The following is a 17,249-nucleotide window of genomic DNA, read 5'->3' on the forward strand; positions in this document are numbered from 1 at the left end:
TTCAGCAAACAACATATGAAAACTTCAAAACAGCTTTGGGTCTGTAATGGCCCTTACAGATGTAGTGAGAAAATTGGGTTCCAAGGTTTTGAACTCTTTAAGACAAAATTCCAATGTTTATTCCTAACATTTAAAAAGTATTTGTAGCTGTACAGGATACAAGATTAAATGAGAAATCTCTGAATTCTACTACACAATTGGATCCCAAGATTGGGAGGCTTAATTTTTCTTTGGGGAAAACATGAAATTATTTTTACTTAAATGTGATGATGCATCAGTAACCTCAGTTTACCATTAATGTCTTAATTTAATGGTGATAACTAGGAACAAATGTTGATCAAGCATGATATTAACTAGTAGTTAAAAGGTAATATCCAAACCTTTCTTTCTGGTTGTTAATACTCCACCCCTAATGATTAGCACATTTGAAGACATCCATTTCCAGTTTTTTTTTTTCACTACTAATTCCTAGTGGTGCACAAAGAGTTTCTCAGAACAGAGTCATAACGCCAAAGTAGCAGTGCATCTGAGAAACATAATTTTTACCTTGTTGCTTTCCCAAAAATAAATATCACAGTCATGGAAAACACTGTTTATTTGAAAACAATGAGACCTCAAATATGAAATATAGTTAACAATGACATTGACACTGTTGCTAGTACTTTCCCCTAAACCACCCATAAGTCTTGGACGCATGTGCATGCAGCACACACACATACACACAAAAAACCAAAAACAAAGCAAAAAACAAAAAACAAAACAAAACAAAACAAAAACTCAAACACAGCAATCCATGATTGTTCAATGACTCCTGATGCTGGGAGGACAGCCTGTTAGAATTTGTCTCCCACAATATCTCTGGAGTGGGCACAAAGCCCATCACCTGTTAGTGATCACAGACATTCAGTTAACCTGTCCTTCCAGTAATCAGAGACAATTCAGACCCTGGACTTCTCAGAATCCATGTACTGCTGAGTCTTGGCTTTGAGACAAGGTGGCCTGGCTACATTGAGGCAGGCCAGCAGCCCCTTCCATATGTTTGGTCCCATTTGTAGAAAGTCTAATTTAGAGTTATCAATGTGCTCATCTATTTACTCTGAGCTCAATCTAATTTGACAGGTAATTCCTCACATTTTCTCCTTTAGCCAGCTGAGAGTCAGCTGTGGTAGAGACACAGGACATGGGTCCAAGTCCCTCATGAGCCCTGTGGTGGTTGGCAAGTCCTTTCCTTTCTTCAAGCCTTAATCTCCTCACTCGATAGAGGGGGAGAAATTGACCCAATGATGATAAACATTGTGTGGTTCTATCTTTCTAGTTTAGACAATTGTTGCTCAAGTGTAACAAGTGACTGCCAAATAGAATATCTCTTAAGATGAATATCTCCTAACTTTCCTCAGATGGTATGATCACATATTCTGGCTTCCTCTAGGGTTTAGAATCCATAGGTTCAAAAAGGTCTTGAAGACCATCTAGCATATTTCTATTCTGATGACAGACCCTCCATCCAAGCAGTTGTACTTCTTCAACTTGAAAATCTCCAAGTAAAAGAGCCTTTTCCTTCTCTGTGGACTGATGTTTAGATGCAGACCAGGGAATCTTTCCTGCCACTTGACTGAACTCCCTTGCTAAAACAACATAAGACAAGTGTTTTTTCCCTTTTCTTGGAGGATCCAAGGGTAGATCAGCTGGTCACTAAAGTCCAGAAAGCAATGGTGTCTTACAGCTCCTTCCTGGGATATTGCAAATAATGCCAAACTCTGATGTACTCAGACTCAACTTCTAGGATTATCATTCACTAAACGTCTGGGTGGCTCCTTCTACTGGAAACAGGCAAGTAACAATATAGACCAGACTGAGGATTTACTTAGAAGGGTTGAATCCCATCCCATAGTATGTATTCACAGCCATATGGTATAAAAGGAAGAACATGGAGTCAAGAGTGAAGCATCCTGGGTTCTAGGCCCGCATGGGAGCCATCCAGTATGACCACACCCTCTGGGTTTCATTTTCCTTAGGAGGTCAGAATCAAAGATTTTCATGGTTCCATTCGAACTAAGCTCTGATCTACAGACAGAATGACTGCAGGTTTTATAATATTGTTCATCAACAAGACAAGGTGGGACAATGCTTGCTGGATACTACTTCCTAAGGAAGAAGGGCAGAGTCAGTCGTTTTATTGGCATTAACCTTACAGGCCTCTTGAAGATTGTTTTAATTGCCCATTTTAGAGACAAGGAGGTTAAGACTCAGAAAGCTTAAAAACGTTTCCCAAGATCACACTATGAATCATTAGTAAGGCCAGGAGTAAATTCAGGTGCACCAGAGCTTTCACATTGCAACAAGCTAGCAACAGGGTTGGGGAAGAGCTACTTTTTAAAAACCTGGGAAACAGAAAACATGGATTTTTTTCCCCTCTAAATTCCCCTATACCATTCTGGTAGCTAATGGAGTACCCTAGACCTTTTTTCTTGTAGAGTCTTCAGAGAACAGGGCTCCTATGAGGGGGTGCTGTGCACCCAGCACTCTGCAGGTAACTGGAAGTTGCTAAACTCACAAATAACTTCAAAGCCAGAGCTCCATTTCCCTAATCCCTATAGGCAGAGGGCTGAAGCAGAGAGATGGCTGTCCTGTTGCCTGAGTGCACCTCTGTGGACCTGTCTCCCAGTTCCAAGACAGCCACCTTCATCAGTCCAGTGGCAACAGCACATCTATCTATTTCTGCTGCTCTCCTACTAACTGATTAAAATACAGGAGGTTTTTTTTCTTGTGAAATTAAAGGAGAACATTAAAGGAGAACATTAGAGGGATATAAATCCAAACAGAAAAGGAATATGCTGATTAATAAAACACGTGCAAACAGAAAAGTTGCACGTGTGGACTCCAGTCTGAGGACAGAGAAGGGGTGTGCTGAATTCAGAACACTTGGGTTTAATTCTCCACATGCATTTTTCTTGGATTCCCCTCTTCCTCTGTCAAGATAACAGTTGTGTTTCTTGTAGCTGAGCCGACACAGGAAATCAAATATTTTGTGTTTCTATAAACTATACGTCCCAGAGAGATAACACGTCTAGAATTAAAATACTACCACAAACAATTAGGAATTTTTTATCGTTACAGGTGTTGTTAAAGGACTCCAGTAGCAAAGATCAAAGTCTCTGAATTTTGCCTTTGGAGAAGGGGGTTTCATTTCAGACATCAAAGGTAAGGCTCTCAAGTCAATTTATGCTCTGCTGGGTTGAGTCAGTTAGGATACAAATTAAGGTCCATATATTTCAGTGACAAGAAGGAAACGGTTATGTAAATACACAAGTATTAACATCAATCTGTATTAAATTATGTAAACATATACATCTTCTGAGGTCAGCACATAGATCCTCTTCTTTGAGCAGAGCTCTACTGAAGCATTGCTCGAATCTGTTTGGAAGTCGATTCATCATTCAAGTGCTTTGTAGTGAACCTGGATGGAGACAGATTGGTAGAGGTTAGCGGCAAACAGTGCTCTGTGTAAGCTCCAGCCCATCTTTACCTTGGGAAACACAATTGATATGTGGGCTTATTTCTTTAGACAAAAATCCACACTTCAATGCTCACAGTCATTTCAGACAGATTTAATATTTGATTCTTCCTTCCAAAGGAATTTTGTATCATGGTTATTAAACCAAGTAGATATTTTACATAATCAAATAATTACACAGAGGAGATATGAGCGGTCTCATTTACCAGGGAGGTGGATTTCACAGGATTGAGTGCAGAATCCTGACCATTGAGGCTGCCCCTGCTGACTCACACATTTCAGAATAGAGATTTGCATAGCAACATTGCCCAGAACCTGAATGTTTATGGTTCTCCACTTTCCTGGCAATGCTTAATTAACCTCATTGCCACCACAAGGGGGCACAAATCCAGGTAAGCAAACCCACAAAAATGGTGCAATCTGCAGCCTCCCAATAGCCGGGTGTAGAAATCATTTATGCAAAAGAAGGAAAAGAGAATTAACACGTAATAAAACTTTGGCCAGGTCGTGGGCACTCCATGTTAAGTTTCGTGTTACAATAACTTTGTAAAGGTAAGGTTATTGCCTTCATTTTATAGAAAAGAAAACTAAGATTCAGAGAGGTGAAATGACCTATTCCAGATCACAAGGTTACTGATTTGAGATTTGTGATTTGTGATTTCTGATTCAAACCCATATTTTGCTATCTGGAGAGCCTGTTCTCCTCTGACATCATCACAGTGCCTCCAGGAGGCACAAATTCTAACAAATCAGATGGGACTCATGGCCTAGTACAGGGTTTTGCTTGATTGAATGAAGCTGGAAAGCTCAACACATTCAGAAGTTAAAGCTTTATTCCTGTGTATAAAAAGTCATCCTGGTGTGAAATGGACACCAGGAGAAAACCTTGATTTTTCCCATAGGCTCTTATATTAATACTAAGTCTCTTCTAAAGGATAATGACTTAGCAACTCAGCAAAACAGCATCAACCTCAGGGTCTATTTTGTTCATTTTATGTGTGTCTCAGTTTCTTCATTTATTAAGTGGGGGTAACAGATCAGCCTTACCTCTCTAACTTGTGATGATTAAATGAGACAATGTGATTAGAAGTGGAGTATAAAACATGAGTGTTGTGTACATAGGTAGAGCATTATTGATCCATCCCACTTAGACTTATTGAACACTTACTGCATGTACAACACTGAGAGGAACACAGGGGAATTAAAGATGAATAAGACAACAGGGACCATAAACCTTCTAGACTGCAATCTAGTATCAGAATGATTTACATAGCAGTGTGATTCAAGCAATTCTTATAGATGTGTCAAAGCTAAAAAAAGCATCCCCTCTCTGAAACGGATTAAGCACATGCATCCCTGGGAAGAAAGCAGTTGCCTAGGCATCACTTGTTAGCAGTGAGAAGCTGAAACATGCCACAGCTGGCCAAATACTTAGGCATCTAGACAGTGGGTTCTCAATTCTGGTAGCTGCACATGTGAACCACCTGGGGAGCTTTAGAATAAACAAAGAAACACAAAATGGATACCTGAGACCCTAGCCCAGAGATTCTAATTCATTTGGTCTGAGTCACATGCAGTCAGAATCACATGGAATGTTTTCAAAGGGTACCCACATAATCCTCAAGTGAAGCCAGGTTTGGAAACCACTGGTAAAGTGGAAAGTGAGAGCCTGGAAGCCTCTTGTTCTGAGGAGTCCCTATAAGCCCCAAAGCAGTGTGGCTGAGAATTAGGTCCATGACCCGTGGGGTCACCCAAACCTGGGTTTAGGTCCTAGCTTGGCCATTTACTGTGTGACTTTTGGCAAGTTATTTGACTTCCTTAAATCTTATTTTTTTCCATTTTTAAAAAGGGGAATGATAAAAATGGTGCCAACCTCAAAAGACTGTTAGGAAGATTCAATGTGTTAAAATATGCAAGGGTTAAGTTTGGTGCTATCCACACCAGTATTTAAATGTTCAAGAGCCCTGAAATGTTGGCTGTTCCCTGTGAGCCTGACACAGGGTTGAAGCTCACCTGAGGGCATTTAGCAGCCCCTCCACACTGTCTGGGGCCTGCTCCTTCAAAACTTTTATGCAGCCTTTCATCTAGGAGGAGAAAGCACAATGTTTGTTAATATCTTAGTAATACTGTCTATGCCAATATCTACCTACAATAACACATGCCTATAATGTCACATTATTTCTTCTCATAGAAATTCAACACAGAAATGACCAACGGGCTTTCCTACCCCCTCAGGCTGGTAAGCAGTTCCTCTGGGCTTCTAGAGGATTCTGTATGACTGCAATCATCATCAATTTTCATACCCTATTGTAATTGTACATTTTACTTGCCTGGCTTTAAGGACAAAGACTTGAGACTTTGATCTTGCCTTGTACTATGAAGGCAAATGCAGGGCCTTCCGTCCACTCAGTGCTCAGTTGAGATTTACTGAATAAAATCAGAATAATTTTATGCCATTCTTCTGCCCTGAATGTTTTCTGTCCTTCACCTGTTTGACTGGCAAACGCTTAACACTTATTTAATACCCAGCTGAAGACCAGCACCTCCTAGAATCCTATTCTGACCTCATTACCCTCATTAGATAGAAGCAACCAACACCTTTCCGTGCTCCCAAAACTGCTCTGTCATTTGTCAGAGAAACTTGGAGAATTTGTGCCCATATTAACTTCTTTCCTTCACTAGACCAGGAGCTCCTGGAGGTCCAGGTCTATGTCTCAACCATCTTTGAGAGGACTGATGAAGGGCCACTGTTCAGAATGTGAACTTCACAGAGGCTAAATGCCTGAGTTTCCTTCATGCTTGTTTCTTTAGTATCTTCACAAACCTAGGCAAGTGTCTTAGCTTTTTGTGTCCGTATAATACAGTTGACCCATAATTTGGGAAGTGCGTGGAAACTGAATTTATATAGATTACATTTCATCATGCATATCTTGGAGTATTTTTTGGCAAGGCAAGAATCTTTCTGCAAAGCTATTCACACACTGTTATATATTGGATTTGGTTATACTAAGGGCCCCTTTCGTGACAGCCCTTAGAAACATTCTCCATCATTGTGCTTCTTGTATGTCAAAAGCTTTATCTTACAGGCCTGATAGACCCTGATAGACTGATGGAAGCTACCAGAACACAGGGTTGGGAATCGTGAGGATCACTATAGGTTTATCAAAAAACAAAGTCATGGCAAACGAGAGATGTCTGTCATGCATACCGGATTGGGAGAAGCTACAAGCATGCCAGGTATGTGCCACCCCAGGCCTGAGATGGCATCAGACCCAGGGATGCATTCTGTCCCTCTCGCATAGTTGATTATCATAGTGCGGAAGTGTTCTTGTGAACCAGGCCTAAGAAGCAGTGAGAACGCAGATGTGGAAGGGGTGGAAGAGCAAGGAATACTGTTTGGGAATCTGGAGTTCCACTTAGGGTGATTAAAACTGTAGGTGTGAATAACAAGATGCTGTCAAGGATGCAGTTGGGGCCAGATGCAGTGTGAATTCAACAGCATGTTCAGGAGTTGGGGGCCTTTACCTGTGGAAAACATCCTTGATAGGTGTTAAATAATCTAGTGATGCGGTTAATATGGAAAGGGACCAGAAGGAAGCAAGAACAGAGAGAGGAGGGGCAGTGAGAGCCCCTGAGGGTGGTGAAGTGTGGAAGCAGCAGTGGGCATGGAGGAGCAGGGAGAGACAGGGACTAATCGGAGGTCAACTCCATAGGATTTGGTGACTGATGAGATATGCGGTGAAGAAGTCATTCCTCATTCTCAGGGACAATTCTAGGCTCCGGATTAGACTTGTTGGAGGGTGATGAAATACCTGAGACAGGAACCCAGCAGAAGGAACAGGTTTGGGAGGGGAGGGGAATCTCTGGTTTGGGGATGGCCAGATTTCAGGGGTCCACGGGAAATGGGGTCTGGAATTCTGGATAATATCTGAGATGGGGACAGGGATTAAGAGGTGATTCCTTATTGGGCCATTTCAAAAGATTCCAAGGAAATCAATTGAAAACACCACCTCACCCCAACCCTCCTTTCCTGGTATCCACAATTAGCATCTCTTCTCTAAATGGCTTGTGCCGCCTTGGCGGCCACTTTGATGATTCCCCCTGCCTGGAGGACTCTGCTTTCCCTCTGTCCTCCTGGGAAAATCCTACATCTTCTTCAAGGTCCACCTCAAACATTACCCTCTGTCTCTGCTCTTCAGCAAAATGAGTTTCTCCCTCCCCTGGCATTCCAGAGCTCACTGCATGTTTATTCTGCACTCCAAAGCATGCCCTTTGTAAGTACACACACAGTGCCTCCCCCAGGCCCTCAGAAAGAGATCCTGGGGTTTTCACAGTTGATGCTGATGCCCTAATGATTTATAAGCCCAGTGCCTATAACTACTGGCTTAGAAACAGACTAGCATCTGAATGGAGACCCTATATGTCATTAAAAAAAAAGGTCAGTCTCAAATGGTTTATTGTGCTTGGTAAACCTGAAACTTTCTTAGAGGTACATGCAAACGTCCGTATGAACAAACCTTATGTAGTGAGACCTCCATGGACAAAAGCAAACTTCATCAAGACTATGTGTGAAGACTTAACATGATATACTGTTTACAGCCTCGACTGAAAGACTCAGTAAATGACATATAAAGCCAAGCTTTTTAAAGATAAGGGCTACAAGGCATAATTTTACCCAGTGTATTTTTAATTGTTGACTCTGTGACAAGTTAACAAATGGCTATGGCAATGAGAATATCTTATGAGTCTCAGGTAATGAACTCAATCCACAGTCAAATAATATTTATAGAGTTATTTATACTCAATCTATAGTACGAAAATGTTAAAGCCTCACAAAGGATACAGTAAAAATATTTATTGGTATAAAAATGCCCATAATATACTTCTATGTAAATGAAATATGTTTCAAAATAGCACGTAAAGCAGGGTCCTAATTTGTTAAGGACATCCACACATACACACAAGCATCTACATTAAAAGAAGGTACACACGTATGCTGCTGTATGAACGGTGATCCTCCGCCTATGGTGAGGTTATTACAGATATATTTAATTTACTACATCTTAATTTCCTAAATGTCAAAATTTTTTAACATAAATACTTATTTTCTTGGTAAATAGAAATGATTACATTAAAAATAATAAAGAGTCTATGAAGAAACATGACTAACCATACTATGAACCCAGAAACTCAAAATAAGTAACCCAAGTTACATTTTTCATTGATACATTATCTTGCATTCTTCAGACTTATGGCCCTCTTGGGCATGTAGACTTTCTCTTGCATAGGGCCAGAGCATCAGGATGCTGTTCTCTGCAGATGAGTGAACACAGTGTGCCACCCAGACTCAGCTATTCTGGAGTAAGTAAGTTACTACCAAGAGGTGCTATTCTGCACTTTAAAGGCTTTAAATGAATACATGGGATACACTATTGGGTTGGTGCTGCAGGCAAGTGCTGGATGAAGAGAAGGTGTGCTTTATGCCACAATCAACAGAAAAGCAACTGTGCGCCAAAATCATGTGTTTTCAATTATCTTCATTCATTCATTCATTCATTCATCCATCAAAACCCCTACAGGGTGTCTGTTGAGTGCCACCCACTATGTGCCAGGTACTGTGTGAGGCAATAGAGCAGACATGAGGTGTATAGATTATGGTCTCTGTCCTTGTCAAGAAATTGTCTGTGGGGGAGTCAGAAAATACAAAACAGTGAGTGCTCTGGGGGCCAGAGAAGCAGGAAGGCTCATCCCATGCAGAAAATGTGTTCTTAGATGAGGTGACGTTTGAAGCATGCCTGAAAGGAACCCACCCATCAGAGAGGAAGAGGAAGGGCTCTCTGGGCAGGAGAAAGGACTCACACATATCATGTATATCCAAATGATGAGGAAAGGCATGGGACTTGAGTGGAGCAACAGGTAGGGAGTGGTGGGAGAGGAAGTGAAAGGGTAATCTGGGATTTGACCATGGTGTCTTGTAATGCAGTATCTCCCAACTCTTCACAATAGGACACATATAGAATAGAAACCATCTATTTGTACAGCACACTGGGTAAATGAAGGGACTGCGTGCAGCTGAGTGACTGTCCAGCTGCTCAGCTCCATTAGAGACTGAGGGGATAGGCATCGTAGCATTGCTACTATGCTTTTGAGGTTAAGTGTTTTGTCCTAAGCACATGAAAAAGCCTGGACATCTTGCAGTGAGGACAGCTGCCAGGATAGGCTGTGCATATTAGAAAGATCACTGTCAGTGGAGTGGTCTTGAGGAGCCTGAGGAAGAGAAACAAGGTCTGTTTGGCAACACTCATGGGTCCTTTATTTGGAAAGCACATTTCACTACTATTCTTACATCGATCTTGGACGTCTTGCAGAAAGCTCCCACAGGGTGGACATGGTCATAGAGGATGATGACTCCCACCATCACCCTCATGCAGAACATCAGGGTCTCTTCACTCGTAAACCTACTTCTGTACTCCCTGCAAGAGAAGAAACAGCAGCGGCATCACTTCCTTGTCAGAACATGTGCGTTCTTTGGCCCCACAACTGGATACTTTAGATGCCTCCAATCTTCTCTTGGGAACAATCCCAGACCTGCAACAACCAGTTAATATGTTCCTGAGTAAATCCATGATGATAATTATCTTTGAATCTATTCAACCAGCAATTCAGTGTGAAAATAAGGTAAATTAAAGGGCAGTAAATTCCCTTCTCATCTGCCCTTCAGCAGGGTAGCTCATCATGTACATCACTCCTCCACCCATCAATCTTGAATATTTTATAGCAGGTCCCTCTGGCTGTCCAAGATTATAGAGAGTAATGGCTTCATTACAGAGAAAAAGAATCAGGCTCATTTCTACGGAGCAGCTATCATGTCTCCAGTCGGAGTAACTTCCTTTGTTAAAACACAGGCTGCAGATTGTATTGGATTGGCAAAAATACCTAAAAAAATTATGTACCATTCATTGAGCATCCGAGAGTATTTGTAGAGTTTGAATTTTGTTCACTTACCTTGACAGGGTCACTGATGATTCAGATAATTCAGGCCAATTCTAGAGGCTTTTTTTCTAGAGGCTTTCTTACATCTATTTCATTATGAATTGGCTCTGCAATGAAGATGATTACTATTTCTGCCTTGGAATAAATCTTAACTTTGGTACAAGTGAAATATTTGAAATTAGTGTCATCTTACATTTGAACAGGCTATCAGATTTTATAAGGTACTTTTGATGCCTTGGTCTTCCTAAAGACTCTGCAAAGTAGACGGTCTTATGGAAACTTCATTAGATGAGGAAACCAACGCTCAGAGAGTCAGGCCAGTTATTTACAGGCATAGTAGGGGCTACAGACATAAGTGGCATTCAGAATTTCGAGCACAGATTACCATGCTGCTTCATCCCCAATAGTCTCAATAATTTTTAAATCTAACTAGTAGTAACTAGCTTAGGTACAAAAAAAACTTGGAGAGAGAGAGAGAGACCTCCATTCTCACTCTTGAAACAGTCTTATCATGTCAACTCTTGGTTTTACATCTTCTCTACAATATATTTATCATGATGCCCCATCATTTAACACACCCTCCATTTGGTTCTTACACATCTTCTACAGCATCTTTGATCTGAGCCTTGGTTCTGCCACCTAACAAGCTATGCAGTCATTGGGATGTCAGTCAACCACTTTGTGCCTCAGCTTCTTCAGCTATGCAATAGTGATAGTGACACCTAACACCCAGAGTTCTTAATGAAATTAAAGCAGATAATATACATGAAAACTTTAAGGTGTTGACCCAAATGGTACATGTCATTAACATCATCATCTTAACAGACACTGGCTGGGTGAAGTCTCAACCACAAATACACCTCTGATTTAACTTACGGAGTTTCCAGCATGACTTTACAGACACTTGTCATTGTGCTGAGACAGTCTGTGGTGTTCTCTATTGGCAGGGTTTTGTTCTAAATAGGAGACACAAATGTACATTAGCTCTGCTTGCAGCTCTTGAATTAAGAAAAAAAGCACCTCGTTGCTCAACTTCACTTACTTCCGAGACAAAGTGCATTGTGGCATTGCTAAGGGTTTTCAGCATTGGTGTGGCTTCTGCATAGAAGAGGGACATTCTATTGGCCATTTCATTATTGACTTCATTCTCAATGTCTAGCTGATGAAAATAAGAAGAGAAGACGGATTTATAAACAGAAAGTCAAACGCTCCAAATACTCTTCTCTGGAACTGAATTACAGACAAGGACATTGTCTTCTCTCTGTGCTCTGCCTGATGCAGAAATCAAAAGAGCCATGGAGAACGGTGCCAAGTTCAAGGCGACCCAGGGACTCACGTGCATGTTGTTGATGCGGTTGCGACTGATGGTTCTTCTGTAGTAGCTGAAGTCATTCTGAATAGCCGGGTTCCTCATCTGAAATTCAGAAGACAAGAGTGAAAGTCATCTCTCAGTATCAGATGGGGGATATGCATTAGGAGCCCAGACACTGGATTTTATAAATACTCCAGGACTTCTCTTTGTTACATAAGAGCCAAAGCAACTTTTGGTTAAAAATAAGGACCCACAACTTCATTATTTTAAAATATGCCCTGTGGGCTAGATTTCAGGGAAAGTGTATTTGGTCTCAATGCGGAACAGATACTTGAAAAGGTTTTCTCTGATTTCATTTGGCAGATTTAAAATTTCCATATACAAATCATCATCTTAAATTACTTTCACCACATGGAATGCAAATTCTCACCACATTATATGTCTCTCTAGGGAAGGAATTACATCTTACTCATTTCTCTACCCACCCACCCCACAGCACTAACAGAGCAGCTGTAAACAGTAGGTACTCAGTACAAGTTCCTTAAATTTTCACAGCACATGTGGCCTAACCTTCAGCTCATCGAATCGAAGGGTAAAATGTAAAATTTCCGCAAACTCCTTTGCCAGGGCCTGCTCCCTTTCCAGGTGTTGGGTTGGTGTGTAGGGTGGACAAGTCAGAGATTCCAATAAACTCTGAAGAGCTTTTTCTGAAAATCAAAGGGATAAATAGATATATTGGAGGTGGCCCAACGAAGTCCAAATAACACAATTCCCAGACTCAGTTGACAATCTCAGAGATCACCTGCTTGGGTCTTTCCCGATAACTATGTGAGGTGTGCTGCATGTGGACCAGGAAGAGAAGGAATCCCACATGACCAGGCAGGGGGTCTCCCCTGCGGAAACCCCCCATGGCCACAGTGTTTTGTAAATTTCTCTCTACGCTCAGCTGGACCTGGACATATTTAGTAATCTCAATTTCTGACTCTGTTAGAAAACCACAAATATGTGTTTTTGGGTCATGTGCATGAGACAGCCATTCATGATTCAGGATGAGGTGAGACAGTGCTCTAAACACATGGGTTAGATGACTGGTTTTACAAAGAAAGACCTCTGCCCCTATTGAACTTTTCTCTGCATCTACACTAACTCAATCCCAGGAATAATTTTCTATGTACCCATTGCCCTATCTACCTCCATTATAGTTCTTGCAACAGTTTCACCACTCCCACTTGTCTGTTTCTAAACATTCCCTTATAGCTTGTTCTCCAATATATTTCTAATAGCACAGAGTCATTTAACCAATCCTCTAAAGCAGGGATTGGCAAGGTATAGCCCATTGGCCAAATCTGGTCCATTACTTGCGTTTTGTAAATAAACACAAGTTTTATTAAAACACAGACTTGCTCATTCTGTTATGGAATGACTAGGGCTGCCTTTACGTGAGAGTGGCAGAGGCAAGTAGTTGCAAAAAAGACAGGACGGCCCACAACTCTAAAATATTTATGATTTGGCCCTTTACAGAAAAGTTTGCAGACATCTGGTCTATATAGTTCTTACATAACTTTTACAGCATTTCTACAGGGATATCTCTGGCCTTTTTGAGATATTTCCATCTATAAGAATACACTCTGTTCTGAGGCAGCCAGTTCTACCTTGGCCTGCTCTCATAAGGAATTGTTTTCCTTCTGTAGAGCAAAAGTTTGGTTCCTCAGAATTTCCATTCACTGGGTCTACCATTTAAGGAAACGTAGAAAGAAGTCTATGTTCTCTTCTACTCTCTTCTATCTGAGAGTCGTCAGAAACCCTCTCTTCTTGGAAAAGCAGTTTGGTTCATTCAAGTACCTCCCTTGATCTTAGCTGCTAGTCCTCTCAATATCATGGTCATTACTCCCCCAATGTATTTCAAGTTCTCTGTTTTCCTCTTAATCTGTGGCACTCATTTAATGGCAAAAGTAGAGTAGAACATGCCTTCCTCATTCAAGATATACTGTATTAACCAATGAAGCCTCCTCCCTGGGGAGTGATTCTGTCCTATTGCTGGTCATATCGATCTTATTTCCAATCAGATTTGGCATTGCTCAACATCTACAAAGCCATCCTGTACTTCCTGTGCTTGCACAGTTTTTTAAAGCTTAAGGAAATAATGTTATATTTGTTTTTCTTATATTTTACTCTATTACTTTTATCATATGACTCCAGACAAGCAAGTTCTTTGTTGGGTGCGCAGGTAAACTGTTATCTTTCAACTTCTCTGTTATTCAGAAATGTGATCAGCCTGCAGTAAAACTATTAAGAGTTGGACACAGATGAGAACAGGACCAAGAAGAAAAATCACTAGTAGAGACACACTAAATGTGCCAATAACTTCAGGGGAAGAAACTTTGTGGTGGACTGAAAGAAATGAACATGACAAGAGTTGTTGTTCATACATGGCCTCTCATTTGACACAGTGGATGGATGTGGGGCATTTTCCAATATGCCAACCTGTTCCCACTACCTACTCAAACACCAGAACAGAACTCCATATGTGGGCCATGAAAACTACAAACACATACTCACCTAGTCTAATGGAAAACTCGTAAAATCTCTTTAGCCTCACAACGAGAGGGCACACTGCATTCCAAGCTTTTTCTTGAAGCTGAATGTCATTGGGATTTTGAATTGCCTACAAAAACACAGTAGCGCTGACTGTTTAAAAAGAAGCAGTAAGCTCCACATCAAAATGCCCTAAGATTTAGTTTAAAATACAATCCCTGCTATACTTTGCTGATGTATACTACTTAAATCAACACCGCTTCATTGGACTGTCCTTTAACATGCTCATTCTGAATGGAAATTTTAACACTGTATACTACTTAAATCAACACTGCTTTAGTGGACAGTCCCCCAAGATGCTCATTCTTAATGGAAATTTTAACACTTGAACATACAGCAAGTGGTTCTACAATTACATCCTGTGTCATCTTACTTGTTTCTGTTATTTTGAATACAAAAAATTCACATCTAAGTGGGAAGAAACTCAGCCCTCTCCATCACCATTTGACTCCTCTAAAGTGGAATTAGTGCTCATTATAAAGTGCAAATTCTGTAGACATTTCCTTTCTCTTTAATAGGTATTGCATTCCTGCCAGTTTGTAATGTTACCTAAATTACCTAAATTAAATGGTGACCCCTAAGTAGAAAAATCACCTCTTACTAGACTGTTATTTTCTTAGAAACTCCGCCGTGTCTGAGTTTCAGCAACTTGAGGATTATAATGGTGGTGGTGGTGTGCTTTTCAGAAGCATGGGGGCAGTGGCAGTACTGTGTGCATGCGTGCATGTGTACGTGTGTGTGTGTATGTGTGTATTTGCATGCATATATGTATGTGTTGGTATTGCCACAAAACTAATGCTTTCAAATAAAAAGAGTGTGAAGTTTCTTGCTTTTAAGGTATTGGGAAGTTGCAAAAATCAAAGTGGTGATTTTCTTTTTTGTATTTGTTGTTGTTTTGTTTTCTGTTAATTTTAGAAAATCTCACAAGACATTTGAGATGACAAACTGAAAGCAAGGTGATTTTGGCTCTTGTGTATCACACTGGTGGAACCTGCCTGAGTAATTACCAAACGCCGGAAAGTACATGTCCACCCAGACTTCACGGTCCATATTTCAACTGTTGTTCACAGACTTTACATTGTTTCCCTTAAATGAAATAATATATTGACACGTTATTGTTTAAATGTGAGTCCTGCAATATCACTTGTGTGTTTAGGAAGAGAATGGGTAATGTTAATCTATAGCACTGTGTGTGCAGATTAATGCATTAGAATAAAAGGGGCCATTCATGCTTTTTTTTAACTTTTTTTTTTTTTTTTTTTTGAGATAGAGTTTCACTCTTGTTGCCCAGGCTAGAGTACAATGGTGCGACATGCAACCTCAGCTCACTGCAACCTCCGCCTCCCGGGTTCAAGTGATTCTCCTGCCTCAGCCTCCCGAAGTAGCTGGGATTACAGGCACCTGCCACCATGCCCAGCTAATTTTTTTTTGTAGTTTTAATTGAGATGGGGTTTCAACATATTGGCCAGCCTGGTCTTGAACTCCTGACCTGAGGTGATCCACCCACCTCGGCCTCCCAAGGTACTGGGATTACAGGTGTGAGCCACTGCGCCTGGCCCATGCATTTTGTTTTTAAGGACACATTACCCTCCTTGTTCTTCCTGGTACTCTAGGAAATACTATAGCTATTACTTAATCTTGCTGTGTATGTCTGTGTGCATGTGTGGTTTTCCCTTCGCTCCTCTGGTGTTGTCAGTTCAGTATGATCATTAACATACGTCTCGGATCTCTGGGCCTGCGCCTTTGTAAGCCTGCAGGTCTGCAAGGATGCTCTCAGAATCCTGAAGGACGGCGCTGATCTGGTTCCAGATTTCTCTCTCTCCTTCTGTAGGCTGAGCATCTAAGAAACAGGGAAACCGAGAGACACAGAATGCTGGTGTTTACAAATAGCTTGGGAGGAGGATGGATATTCAGTTTTACCTGCTTGACAATCCTATCGTATTCCTGCTGCTCTGGTATTTACCCTTTAACCTAATAAGCTGCTAGGAAGGGAAAACTGACACAACTTTTGCCCATTACTCAGTTCAAAATAGTCAATGATATTTTTATAGTCATAAAACAAGCATACAGGAATCATTATAGTCACTTATTTATGTGGAACAATTTTTTTGCACACCTCCTATGTAAAACAGTATACTGGGTGATAGAAAGAATAAACATTGTGTTTTTGAGACCACATTTTTTGGTCTTTTTATTATTTTATTATTTTTTCAGTTACCATTTTTATTGTGGTTAAATACACAAAACATAAAATTTACCATCTTAGCCACTTTTAAGTGTACTGTTCATCGATATTAAATACATTCATAATGCTGTACAACCATCGCCACACTCCATCTCCGTGACTCTTTTCATCTTGTAAAACGGAAACTCTGTATTGGTCTTCTTTTTAAAGGAGAAACAACTGAATATTTCTGCTTTGATTGAAAATATGTGAATCTGAGTGTAGATGGGAAAAACAGTCTGCCTTATATTTCCATATTTAAAAATATGCTTGAAAACTGGATAACTAAAATCCTTCAAATCACGACATATCATTCCTGAACACATGGGTGTGTAGAAAGCACTTCTCATTGAACCTGATCTCATGTTCAGGAGGTTTGGCAAAGACATGCAGGGAGTTCATTTTTAAAGACAAATGTTCTGTTTATCTTTGGTCTTGACCATGACTGTTACCCACAAAAATAAGTGATACACTGAAGCTTCCATAATGAAAACAATATTCTAACAGTCACAGAAGCACCCACTTGATTACCTTCCTGGAGCCAGTATGTATTGTTCCAGCGATCATTTCATGGGAGCTGGTAGGTGCTGGTGGAGAGGTAGTAAAGATTG

At 40.7% G+C, this 17,249-nt stretch overlaps 1 protein-coding gene across 4 annotated transcripts in view; it reads right to left on the reverse strand.

Moving 5' to 3' along the window:
- Positions 1-577: 577 nt before the first annotated feature.
- The window catches only part of CYRIA (CYFIP related Rac1 interactor A), a 108,768-nt gene continuing 92,096 nt past the window's right edge, over positions 578-17,249 (reverse strand). For all 4 annotated transcript variants that reach the window (XM_011749313.3, XM_071076261.1, XM_071076260.1 and 1 more), the window contains 9 exons: positions 16,133-16,254; positions 14,379-14,484; positions 12,390-12,526; positions 11,844-11,921; positions 11,550-11,666; positions 11,384-11,463; positions 9,861-9,987; positions 5,528-5,598; positions 578-3,457 (listed from right to left, as the gene is read on the reverse strand). In XM_011749313.3, coding sequence (XP_011747615.1) covers positions 3,394-3,457; positions 5,528-5,598; positions 9,861-9,987; positions 11,384-11,463; positions 11,550-11,666; positions 11,844-11,921; positions 12,390-12,526; positions 14,379-14,484; positions 16,133-16,254 — 902 coding nt within the window. In that variant the 3' untranslated portion in view covers positions 578-3,393. The remainder of the gene's footprint in view (positions 3,458-5,527; positions 5,599-9,860; positions 9,988-11,383; positions 11,464-11,549; positions 11,667-11,843; positions 11,922-12,389; positions 12,527-14,378; positions 14,485-16,132; positions 16,255-17,249) is intronic.

The sequence above is a fragment of the Macaca nemestrina genome, chromosome 13, assembly GCF_043159975.1.
Source record: "Macaca nemestrina isolate mMacNem1 chromosome 13, mMacNem.hap1, whole genome shotgun sequence".
In the NCBI taxonomy this organism is placed as follows: domain Eukaryota; kingdom Metazoa; phylum Chordata; class Mammalia; order Primates; family Cercopithecidae; genus Macaca; species Macaca nemestrina.